Source organism: Lacerta agilis, chromosome 13 (assembly GCF_009819535.1).
Source record: "Lacerta agilis isolate rLacAgi1 chromosome 13, rLacAgi1.pri, whole genome shotgun sequence".
In the NCBI taxonomy this organism is placed as follows: domain Eukaryota; kingdom Metazoa; phylum Chordata; class Lepidosauria; order Squamata; family Lacertidae; genus Lacerta; species Lacerta agilis.
The window spans coordinates 47,074,425-47,086,906 of record NC_046324.1 but is presented as its reverse complement, the minus strand read 5'-3'; the positions used below and the strand labels follow the sequence as shown (position 1 = coordinate 47,086,906).

The window sequence follows — 12,482 nt, the reverse complement described above, 5'->3', positions numbered from 1 at the left end:
GGGCTAAAAAAAAAAAAAGCTGGCCAAATAATAACCATATTTTTGGATTGCACTTGGTTGCCGCGGCAACCTCTTGGAAACATGACAGGATCTGAGCTCCTGAGCACCAAATAAGGTAAGTAGGATTTTGGGGGAAGAGGCGAGGCGAGTAGAAGCATCTGCTGGTCTCTTCCCAACCAGGCCATCTCCGGAGGTGATGCTGATTTTGGGGCAAAGCCTGTGCTGTCTGGGTGCTTCTGTTGAGTGGCAGCACAGATGATAACAGGAATAATAATTTTTATTATTTATACCCTGCCCATCTGTCTGGGTTGCTATACAGGCATGTTACATGCCTAGGAAAGTTTTCGAGAAGGGGGTTCTGCTTCCAATAAAAGGAATTACCTGGATGGGATTTTGAGATTGTGCTTTGTGACACTTTTTCACTTCACGGTGATTCCAAGTCCTGCTTGCTTGCACACTCTGCTATTCCAGAGGGAGAAACGATAACTACCCAGAATGCTTTGAGGACTGTAGTCAAAAGAGGGAAGAGGTCCAAGTGGTGTATTTCTAAAGCCACCTTTTGCTCTTCTCTTCCATTATTGACTCCTGCCCCTTGCGGGAGAGGACTATGAAAATCTCTCTCCTCTTTTTGAAACTCAGTGCTTAGCCCCCCTGTTGCCTCTGGGAAGTCTTTCATTAACCATTCCCCGGTGAGGCTGCCTTTGCGTCTGGCAGCTTCACAAAATCTATAAATAAGATATTTGTGTGCGCACGTTATTGTGGCCCTCAGCTGTTCGGAGACTGGGCTGGGAAGAGGTGTCTTGCTGGAAACCAGAATGCAGAAGGAATAAAGGAGCTATGAAGGGAGAATGTTCATGTTAGATATGCAGAAATAGAAAACTACTACCCTTGCTTGCTCCGTTCACCAACGCCACTCCCATTTCTTCCACGTTAGTGGCCTAGATTTCCCCCTTCCCACCCCAGGCAACTATACCGAGCTTGCTTTTCACCTTCCTGACCTAATTTCTTCATGCAAATGCAGGATTGTGATGCAGCACTACGAATCCTCCAATGGGGGGCTGTGTGACGACAGCCTTGCATTTTTATGTATATAGGAAGAAAGGGGGAACCCGTCCTTCGACTCCTAATCCTCCCCCTTCAGCAAGATAGGCTGTGACCCTTTCCCTCCAAACTATCTGCGCATGCTAATAGCTTACTTTATTTTGAAAATATCAGCATTGTCTTTCCAATGCAAACTGCTCAAGGCAGTTTACAGTGGCAGAAACCCTTAAAAACAATGAAACCAACGTGAAGCTATAACCAGGAAGAGCATCAACAATGGGGAGAGGCTCAGAGTCCTTCTAGCCAAGAACACTTTCAAGTCTGTAAAAAGATTAAAAACCACAGAGGCTAAGAAGCTAAATCTAGGCAGTGCGGCAGAAGGAGACAGTTTTAACCTGGCATGTAAAAACTATCCAAGGAAGATGTTGAAGATCCCGCAGCAGTGGTTTTACCCCAGAGTTTGTCCTGCTTTGTGAAGCCACTGTTTTATTTTCCCATCGATGTGGGTTTTGGAGCATGGCCTTATCAGGATTTTAAAGCACAGGTCCATTTCTGAGGCCCAGGGTTGCCTTAACTGCAACCAGCCCGATGCCCATCGGCGGCCCATCGATGACATTTTTCTACTGAGGCAATTGCAAGACAAAGATGTCAGTGCAGGGCAGCAGGCAAAGTGATGTGCTGTTCTACGCACTTAAGATGCTAGGTCTGCACAACCCCCATAGCTCAGTGGTAGAGCATCTGCTTTGCATGCAGAAGGTCGCATGTTCAATCCCCGGCATCTCCAGGTAGGATTGGGAGCCAGTGTGGTGTAGTGGTTAAGAGCAGTAGACTCGTAGTCTACTTATTTGAAGTGTCTCAGCCCCACTCACCTCACAGAGTGTTTGTTGTGGGGGAGGAAGGGAAAGGAGAATGTTAGCCGCTTTGAGACTCCTTAGGGTAGTGATAAAGCGGGATATCAAATCCAAACTCTTCTTCTTCTCTTCTTCTTCTTCTCTTCTTCTTCTTCTTCTTCTTCTTCTTCTTCTTCGGAAAGATCCTCATCTGAGACCTTGGCATGCCTCCTCCAGTTATTCTTGCTGATGGTATTGTTACGATTAAACTTATTTATTGCTTTTTTGCCACAGCAACTCAAAGCGATTTACAGAATTTTAAACAAAAATCTTACTCTTACATACATAAAAGCCAACATTTAAAAAACACGTAAAAGACAAATCCATTAAATATATATATATATATATATATATAGATTAAAATATCCCACTCAGGCAAAAAGGTAGTTGATAGTTGAAGGCCTGATGAAAAAGGAATCATTTCCCTGGCGCCTATAGATATGTAATAGTGGTGCCAGGTGAGCCTCCCTGGGGAGAGTATTCCACAAGCAGGGAGCCACCACTGAAAAGGCCTGTTTTTGTGTTGCTACCCCCTGGACCTCTTGTGGAAGGGACAAAGATGGGCTTCAGATTATGATTGCAGGGTGCAGGTCGGTCAACCTGGGGAGAGTTGGTCCTTGAGATACAGAGGTTCTGAGCCACAGAAGACTAATAATAAGCCAGATGGACCCATGGTCCGACTCTGTATACGGCAGCTGTCTGTGCAACCTCCTGGTTTTGGCACACTTACCCAGGTCATGAAATAATCAGGCTACATGTTGATGGGGAAACTCAGGGTTTGATGACATTACTCCATGAGCCAATGCATGCCTAACAGGGCTGCCGTTTTTGACGGCAAAGTGTGTCTCCTTCAATGAAATGCTGAGATGCAACTCAACTTGCGTTGAAGACCAGTGGGTCTGCATGGGAGAAAGTGCATAAAGAGAAGACCCTCCAGACTCCCTAGCCTGTCCTTTAAACCTGTGCTAAGTGCAGGGACACAAGAGCAATCTGGCTGCGACATCTGTCACCCCATTGATTGCCAGGGTTGATTCGGCTGATCTGGCTGGCTAGGCGGGTGTCCCCTTCCTCCCTCACCTCTCCATGTGCGTCCCTCCCAAAGTTGCACCTTCGGTGGAATAGGATGACCATCCCAGATAGAAGGCGTGTACTGTTCTTTGGTCAAGGGTATACGATAGCTGTGCTCCCCTGCTAGAACCTCCAAACCAGCTCATGGACTTGCCAATCAGAAGGTTGGCGGTTCGAGGCTCCCGTTGCTCGGTCGCAGCTCCTGCCCGTCTAGCATTCTGAAACCACGTCAAAGTGCAAGTAGATAAATAAGTATCGCTCCTGTGGGAAGGTAAACAGCATTTCCATGCGCTGCTCTCGTTCGCCAGAAGCGAGTTAGTCATGCTGGCCACGACCTGGAAGCTGTACGCCGGCTCCCTCGGCCTGTAAAGCGAGATGAGCGCCACAACTCCAGAGTCATTTGCGACTGGACTTAACTGTCAGGGGTACTTTTACCTTTACCTTCTAAGTGTTAGACCAGGCACCCCCCAACTCAGCCCTCAGATGTTTTGGGACTACAACTCCCATCATTCCTAGCTAACAGGACCGGTGGTCAGGGATGATGGGAATTGTAGTTCCAAAACATCTGGAGGGCCGATTTTGGGGGTGCCTGTGCTAGACTGATGCTCTCAAGGTTGCTTTCCTCATTTTTCACATCCTTCTCCTCCTCGCCTTGGGAAAGGAGACATCTTTGTTTGTGTCTCCCACTGAGCACAAAACGCAGACATGGCTCTTTGTGTCTCTGCTAGTCTGGCAGAACTCAGACCTTCCCTATCAGATATGTGTTTCTTATTTTATTAAACTCGGGGTGATTATAACCAAGGGCAAGGTGTGTTCTTAATCCAGCAGGGATCCAGCACTCAGTTGAGCTTCCAAGCTCCATGTTTACATTCCACGATATAAGTTGGTGTGAGAGAAAATAAAAAATTGTCAGTGAAATTCACGTCGCCTGACGGTTCTGCCTTCTCTCCTAGGAACCCGGCCCAGCAAAGATGGCTGTGACCAGCAGCAACATCCCTGGTGCAGAGAAGGTCCCGACCACAAAGTCCACCCTTTGGCAGGAAGAAATGAGGAGCAAAGACCAGCCAGATGGCAACGGGGGACTCAGCCCAGCCCCAAGCCCTGTGCAAGGCCAGGCTCCCCCTGGATGCTCCTTGAAGGAGCCGACGCTGGACAGCAAGGAAGGTAAGGGTTTGAACCCTGAACCTAGACAGAACAGAGAGGACAAGGCCGGCACAGGAGGTCTGGGGTCAACAATGTTTTTTGCACATGGGACGTGCTGTGTTAGCACACCTGATATCCCACACCTCTGCGTTTCGGAAGATACCTACGTAAAGCACGGAGGCCTTGTGAAATTTAAGCGCAGAGACCCTGTCCCTCCACTTATCTTTGCTGCTGCTGCAAAGGATTGTGTAACATCCAAAGATAAGAAGTCAAGTCTCTCCTGTTTTGAAGGAACGTGTTGACTTCCCAGTGACCCCGTCCGAATATGTTATGGCTCTGGCCTGCTGGTGTTGGGAGAGTCTCAGAGAAAAGTGAGGATAAATCCAAGGCTAACACGTCATAAGGAGAATGGTTTGGCAGAGCTTGCAGGGGCTGATTTGGGTCGCTTCAGGCGCGTCCGAAGAACAGCATGTTCATCGGGAGAGTCAGCGAGGTTTTAGTGGTTCCCGGACGAGGACCGTAGCAGACCAGGGGTCAAGTCCGAACTCGGCTGTGAAATTCTCACTGGGTGACCTTGGAGTCTTGTCGCTGTCTCTAGGCCTAACCTACCTCGCAGGGTTGTTGTTTTTTTTAATAAGAATTTATTTAATTTTAACAATAACAAAAAAATACAAAATACAACAAACACTACAAAAAAAGACTACAAAAAATACAAAAGAAAAACTTAGGTAGAAACAAACACTTATTTAACTATCCTTATCCTATTTATAAACATTGTTTTGGGACCTCCTCACATCCTCCCTTCTGCGTTCATTTCCAATCTTCTTTAGCAACTTTATAACATTGTAAATTCTTCTTTCTCAATCTTAATCATTATAAACCTTAATCAATATTTAACTCTATTTTTAATCCTAGTAAAAATCAACATAACATAATTCTAACTACTTCTTATATCCTATCTTATCAAACCTCTTGCATTACTGTAGCCTTAAATGTCCTCTGATTTTAATTTCATAATGTCTATCTATTCACATCATTTCAAATAGTCTTAAATTTCTTCCCGTCCTCTTACACCGTTTTTCCCTCTGGTCTCGGAGTTTCGTGGTCAGTCCTCCCCCCCCTTTAAATAATCCTTCACCCCATACCTTTCCTGACCATCTTAACCCTTCCCATCTTTCTCTCCACCCCCCCCCGGATCTCCCCCCCCAAAAAAGTCCTCTCTTTCCAGCTACCTCGCAGGGTTGTTGGGTGGATTAAATGAGGAGGGGGGAGAACCTTGCACTCCACCTTGAGCTCCTCAGAGGAAATTGTGGCGTGAAATGCAACGATAAACAAAAACCTTGCGTGAGGCCTGGGTGGGGTGTGCAGAGGAGGGAGTCTGAGAATTGGGAAGGGGCTGCAAGGGAGCTTTGCATGCCCTCCCCAGCTGATGGGAGACCACCGTTCTTGTCAGTAGAGTCTGCATTGTTGGGCCGGCACTGCAGAGGGAGGGGGACCAGATGTGCGGCCATATTTTGCTCCTGCTCATTTTTCTTTTCGCATGCAAGGAAGCAAAAGGCTGTGTGCCCGTGATTGGGGACATCCCGGGGGGGGGGGGGAGCTAAACTCTGCCTCCAGGCGCCTCCCCGTGTCTCGGGTGTTGGGTTTCGACGCCCTTTTGACTGTCTCCCAAATCTGCAGCTGGCCCTCTCCTTCCCCACTGCGAGCATCCTGACCTCACTCTGAGTTCCGTTTCCCGATGTGACGCTCAAGACCCACTTTACCTCTCACTTTCCCAAAACGTTGCAGAGTTTGGGAACTGGCAACGTTTACAGAATTTAAAGACCAGTAATGCCGAGAGGTGTCTGGATCTTGAATCAAAATAGAAAATTCTTTCCAGTAGCACCTTAGAGACCAACGGAGTTTGTTCTTGGTATGAGCTTTCGTGTGCATGCACACTTCTTCAGATACCTTCAGATACTTCTTCAGGTATCTGAAGAAGTGTGCATGCACACGAAAGCTCATACCAAGAGCAAACTCAGTTGGTCTCTAAGGTGCTACTGGAAAGAATTTCCTATTTTGTTTCGACTATGGCAGACCAACACGGCTACCCACCTGTAACTGGATCTTGAATGTGTGTGTTTGCTAACCCACCTCTAGATAGGGGGCAATTTGGCTTTGCCTCCAACTGATAATAAACTGCGGAATGCCTTGGTTTCTCCCGCTTGGACTACTGCAATGCGCTCTACATGGGGCTACCTTTGAAGGTGACCCGGAAACTGCAATTAATCCAGAATGCGGTAGCTAGACTGATGACTGGGAGTGGCCGCCGGGACCACATAACACTGGTCCTGAGAGATCCACATTGGCTCCCAGTATGTTTCTGAGCACAATTCAAAGTGTTGGTGCTGACCTTGAAAGCCCTAAACGGCCTCGGTCCTGTATACCTGAAGGAGCGTCTCCACCCCCATCGTTCTGCCCGGACACTGAGATCCAGCGCCAAGGGCCTTTTGGCGGTTCCCTCGTTTCGAGAAGCAAAGCTACAGGGAACCAGGCAGAGGACCTTCTTGGTAGTGGCGCCCGCCCTGTGGAACTCCCTCCCTTCAGATGTCAAAGAGATAGACAACTACCTGACATTTAGAGGACATCTGAAGGTAGCCCTGTTTAAGGAAGCTTTTAATGTGTGATATTTTAATGTATTTGATTTTTGCTGGAAGCCGTCCAGAGTGGCTGGGGAAATCCAGTCAGATGGGCGGGGTACAAGTAATAATAATAATAATAATAATAATAATAATAATAATAATAATAATAATTTATTTTGCATCTCTCGGCTCACCACCTGAACTACCCTGCATTTATTGTCAAACAGGGAGTTCCTCTTTCGGTTTGCCTCATCCCACTGCCCCCCATATCCTCTGATTAGTCTGCCAGCAGCTCCGCTGCATTGTTCTCCACGAAACAATAAGGGCTAGGGATCTGCTTCCTGTTCAGGATGATGAGTTTCCCCCTTGGCTACCTAGGAAGATCCAATGTTTCCCTCCTCCTTTATCTGTGTTTCAAGGCTGGCTATCAGAAGCGCTTGTTTTCTTCCTCGCCTTCCTCTCATGGGGGTTCACCATTCTAGCACGAGCAATGCTTGGGATTAATCAAGATGGGCTTTTTATTTATTCTTTGCCGTTGATACCAAAAATGTTCAACTTGCCATTTTCCGTGCCCAATATCTTCCATCTCTTATATACCATCACACCCACACTGTATTCTCTTCATTCCTTCTGTTGCTCATATTTCAAATCCTGCTTGCGAGTTCATCGTACGACAACATTTTCTTGAAAGGGCTTCCATTCTCCCACAAAGCAATTGTCATTAGAACCACTGACTTTGGCAATTAACTTTGCCGATTCTGCACAGTCCCTCACCTTACTTACCCGTTCCTTGGTGGGAACGTCCTCTTCCTTCCATTTTTGTGCATGGAGAATCCTAGCCGCTGTTACATACACAAAACAACTTTAATGCTGGTTTTAAATGGTGCTAAGATGTCCTTTCAACTTGCTGTTTTTAGCCAGTTTGCTTCGTATTTTATAACGTTCAGTAGTGCCGTAAGCCGCCTTGAATCCCAATAACAACAACAACAATTTATTTATTTATACATACATACATACATACATACATACCCCGCCCATCCGCCTGGGTTTCCCCAGCCACTCTGGGCGGCTTCCAACAGAATATTAAAAACACAATAAAACATCAAACATTAAAAACTTCCCTAAACAGGACTGCTTTCAGATGTCTTCTAAAAGCCAGATAGTTGTTTATTTCCTTGACATCTAATGGGAGGGAGGGTGCCACTACCGAGAAGGCCCTCTGCCTGGTTCCCTGTAACCTCACGTTTCACAGTGAGGGAACCACCAGAAGGCCCTCAGGAGAAAGGTGGGTGGTGTTTATAATATTAAATAAGCAAGTCCCACCCCACCAATCTGCATTGCCCTGAGTTCCCTGTGGGGAGGGGGCGGCACCCAAGGGCAGCCCAGTCACCTTCAGCTTCTCCTCGCCTCCTCACAGACGACAGCAGCATGCACGGCGACCGAAGCGACAGCGGGCGTAAAACCCGGGTGGAGAGTGGCTATTTCTCCTTGGAGAAGACGAAGCAGGATGGGAAGCCGGACGAGCAGCAGCTGCCGACCCCGCCATCCCCTCCCAGCCCCAGCACCCCCAACAACAGGTACAGTGACTCCCAGTCGCCCTCCCCGGAGCAGAGCTGCCCCTTTCCTTCCCCAGGTGCCCCGCCAGGCAGCCGAATGGTGTACAGCTTCTCCCTCAACTGCCTGGACTTGACGAGTGACTACATGTCCGGCTGCAAGGACTCGGCAGCGAGAGACGGGGCGAGGGGAGCGGAGAGGCCGGGCCGCCCCGTTTCCTTTAGAGCAAGCCGGCAGTACGCCACCCTGGCCGATGTCCCCAAGGCTGTCAGGATTAGTAACCGGGAAGCTTTCCAAGCGGAGAGGAAGAGGCTGGAGCGGCGTTCCCGAGCTCGCAGCCCCGGAAGGGAAGAGGTGGCTCGGCTCTTTGGCAGCGAAAGGAGGTAAGGAACGGGTGGCGGTGTCGCCGGCGGTTTCTCGTTCGGAGGAAGCCGGTTGGCTCCTGGCGGTTGAGGTTGACGGCGCCTCTCGCAGCGTTTCTCCAATTTGGGTCTCCGCAGCTGTCGTCGGACTACAACTCCCATCGTCCTGGGCCACTGGATGATGGGCTTTGTAGTCCAACAACAGCTGGAGGCCCGAGATGGAGAGACGTGGCAACGTTTGAGTGGGGTTTTGAGTTGGCCTGCTGGGCACAAATATGGCAGCCTCCGTGAGACCATTTTGGCTGGGTGGGTGGCGTCAAACGTGAAGCCCTTTGCTCCCCATTGGCAACCAGAAGGCAGTTCAAGAGGTCGCTTGGTTGTGTAGACGAAGGGATAGTGGGATCCGGATTCACAAACGGCAAGGCAGCCAGGAAGCTGAAAGTAGGTGCAGGCAACTCCCTTACTTGTGTGTGACCACCAAAAGTTCTTGGTTTGGCTGCCTCCCAGAGCACCGCACCCAAGCACTGAAACCATATCACTGCATCCAGGATGCAAAGGAACTGCTTTTCCTTGGACATGACTTTAATGCAGGGCTTTTGCGGGTATCGCACAGCATGGGCAGGGAGTTTGGTATCTGGTTCGGGGCTTGGAAAATGTTAGCTTTTCTCGAAAAGAAAGAAAGGCAGATCAAGTTGCTGGACCTCATGCTTTTGAAGCAAAGCGCAGAGAGAGCCTCCTAAATTAAGAGTGGGTCGGCACCATGTTTTAACTCAGTTGCCAGTTGAGTTTGAAGCTTTGCACAACTGTCTCTCCCCTCCCCACATATTTCCCTAGGCAATGCATGTGTGGGGAGTCTGGCATGTATGCTGACCTAGCTTAATGAGCTATGATGGAGACTCAAGGAGACGTCGTTTAGTGGAGCTGAATAAGCTGTAAAATACCTTGGTATGGGCACAACAGCTGGATTGGTGCAATAGCTCTGCTGTTGTGCAAGGCCCATATTTGCAGCTGCAAAGGAGTCTTGCAGACATACAACTGTGTGTGTGTGTGTGTGTGTGTGTGTGTGTGTGTGTGTGTGACATTCCAGACCCCTCACATATAATAGTTGAAACTTGCCTTTCCAAATCGACTCTCTCTCGTTTTTTTCGGCATGACAAGGCCTGCAGATAAAACGACGAGAGGAGGATGCACAGGACCAGAGGGGAGAAAGCTGTCTGCTCCCTTTGCTCGTTCTTTATTCCCGACAGGCATGTTCACTCTAGCAGGTTGCTGACGAGTGACTGAGGGGTGTTTGTTTGTTTTTTTGCATTTGTCTCCAGTACTCACAGTATCACAGCAGTTGGAAGGGAACCTGAGGGTCATCTAGTTCAACCCCCTGCAACGCAAGAATCTTTTGTCCCAACATGGGACTTGAACCCACGACCCTGAGGTTAAGAGTCTCGTGCTGAGCTACCCCAGACAGATTATGCTGTGGTGTTGACCCTCACACCAAGAAGCAAAAGTACAAGGGGTGGCAAGAATATTGGGGGATTCTTGGGCCACATTGGTTAGGCCGCCTTTCATTTGAAGCAGTATTGTACAATTTTAAACAGCCCCAAAGAATTCTGGGAGATGTAGTTTATTAAGGGTGTTGAGAGTCGTTTGGAGACCCCTATTCCTCCTGCAGAGCTACGATTCCCAGAGTGGCAGGTCATTCAAGATGCATCCCTAGAAGTTCTCACCAGGGACCCTGCTCAGGCCTAGGTTCCTGCAGTGATCCTAAGCTGCTGCTCGCATGAGATCTAGGAACTTTTTGCAATGGGAAAGCTACATTTTCCAGGGTGACCCTTTTTGCGCCAGGTACCAGTCTCCGTGCACGCTTGGGTGGGGAATTCCCTTGCAGGTGAGACCCTCCTCGTGTTTCTTACCTGGCATGTGCCCAGAAGGTACAGGCTTCATGTAACTTCGAAGGCCTGGCAGGTGGCTGGGCCCCCTCTCCCAAAGCCGCTCAGCTGAATGGATGACACAGCTTGTCGCGTCTTTTGAAAAATGGAGGGAGAATGTACATGTTCCAAGAAGTGGTTCCCTTTCACAGGTTCCTGGATTGCAGGATTCATTAGTGTTGCTGTGGAACTGGGGGAAATAATAATAATAATAATAATAATAATAATAATAATAATAATAATAATAATAATAATAATAATAGTTTAATTTATACCCCGCCCTTCCCAGCCAAAAACCGGGCTCAGGGCAGCTAACACTAATTAAAATCACAGCAAAAACATAAAAACAATCAATTTAAAATACAGATTAAAATACAAATTTAAAAATTAAAACTGCAGTCTCATTTCCAAATAGCCCACCAATAAAAGAATGAAGCCTAACTATCAAACAGAAACCAACCCAAAGGCCAGGTGGAACAGCTCCGTCTTGCAGGCCCTGCGGAAAGATGCCAAATCCCGCAGGGCCCTGGTCTCTTGTGACAGACTGTTCCACCAAGTCGGTGCCAGTACCGAGAAAGCCCTGGCCCTAGTTGAAAGAAATAAAACATCAGACATTAAAAACTTTCCTAAACAGGACTGCCTTCAGATGTCTTCTAAAAGTCAGATAGTTGTTTATTTCCTTGACATCTGGTGGGAGGGCGTTCCACAGGGCAGGTGCCACTACCGAGAAGGCCCTCTGCCTGGTTCCCTGTCACCCCACTTCTTGCAGGGAGGGAACTGCCAGAAGGCCCCCAGAGCTGGATCTCAGTGTCCGGGCTGAACGATGGGGGTGGCGACGCTCCTTCGGGTATACTGGGCTGAGGCCGTTTAGGGCTTTAAAGGTCAGCACCAACACTTTGAATTGTGCTCGGAAATGTACTGGGAGCCCAAAGGAAACTAGGCAGCTTGTGGAGCAGGGAAGGCCTACTTCTCAGACCAAGTGGGCCGCAAGAATCCTTGGGACAATGCCTGGCCCAAGGTCACCCAGTGAGAGCTTCATGACCGGGCAGAGATTTGAACCCTGGTCTCCCAGGGTCCAACACTCTAACCAACCACTGCTCTGTGCTGGTTTAACCTTTCGTGCAAACCAGCTTGGCGTGACTCCATCCCGTCGCAAGCTTTTCCTGCCCTGCTAGCAGCTGCCAGTGATTGCACAAGTGTAACATCTGAATGGAGTCCCAGAATGCAAAGAAGCATGGATATTTGTGGGGGGTTGCGGTTGGGGTGTCATTAGCAAAATATCCAACAGAAGATGAATGAGGCTGCTGTGCATGGCCTCTGGTTACCCTCCAGCCATCCTGGTGTCTGAAACTCTCCTAAGTGGCGTGCAACCCTTAAGAACAGCTGGATCCAGCCGGCATCTGGCTTCCAGAAATGTCTGGGGAAACTCTCGAGCAGGGGGTGGATGCTGCGGCCTTCTTGTTGCTGGTCCCTTAGTGTCTGCCATGTTCCCTCTGGCCATGGAGGTCCTACTGAGCTGTCGTGGTTAATAGCTGTCAATCAGCTCTCTCCTCCGCAAAGGCACCTTCCGTACCCAGGTGGGCTGGCGCAGGACAGTTTTCCGAGCCCTGCCTGCGGCCACCTGCAACGTCGAATTAACATTGCCCTGCCTTCTCCTGCAACCCCCCCTCCCCTCCTGCTTGGCTCCTGGCTGCTTCTCTGCTTTTCCCACTCTGCTTGTTGCTTATTAACATTCTTCTCCCACCTGTGAGTCGGTTCTGTTGCCGTTTGTGGAGCTGAGCAAACTTGGCTCCAAGCATCTGGTGTCCATTTTTGCACCTGGATCTTCCTCCTCCTCTATTTGTGCCTGATCTCCGTTTGTGCACGGGAGCCCACTCCCCA

General features: G+C 48.8%; 1 protein-coding gene across 6 annotated transcripts in view; it reads left to right on the top strand.

Moving 5' to 3' along the window:
* MPRIP (myosin phosphatase Rho interacting protein) overlaps window positions 1-12,482 on the top strand; it is a 145,215-nt gene that overhangs the window by 81,006 nt on the left and 51,727 nt on the right. For 4 of the 6 annotated variants that reach the window (XM_033168090.1, XM_033168089.1, XM_033168091.1 and 1 more), the window contains 2 exons: window positions 3,953-4,163; window positions 8,181-8,340. In XM_033168090.1, the coding sequence (XP_033023981.1) occupies window positions 3,953-4,163; window positions 8,181-8,340 (371 nt within the window). Of the gene's footprint in view, window positions 1-3,952; window positions 4,164-8,180; window positions 8,701-12,482 lie in introns of all 6 variants that reach the window. The other 2 variants (XM_033168086.1, XM_033168088.1) reach the window with 1 other exon arrangement.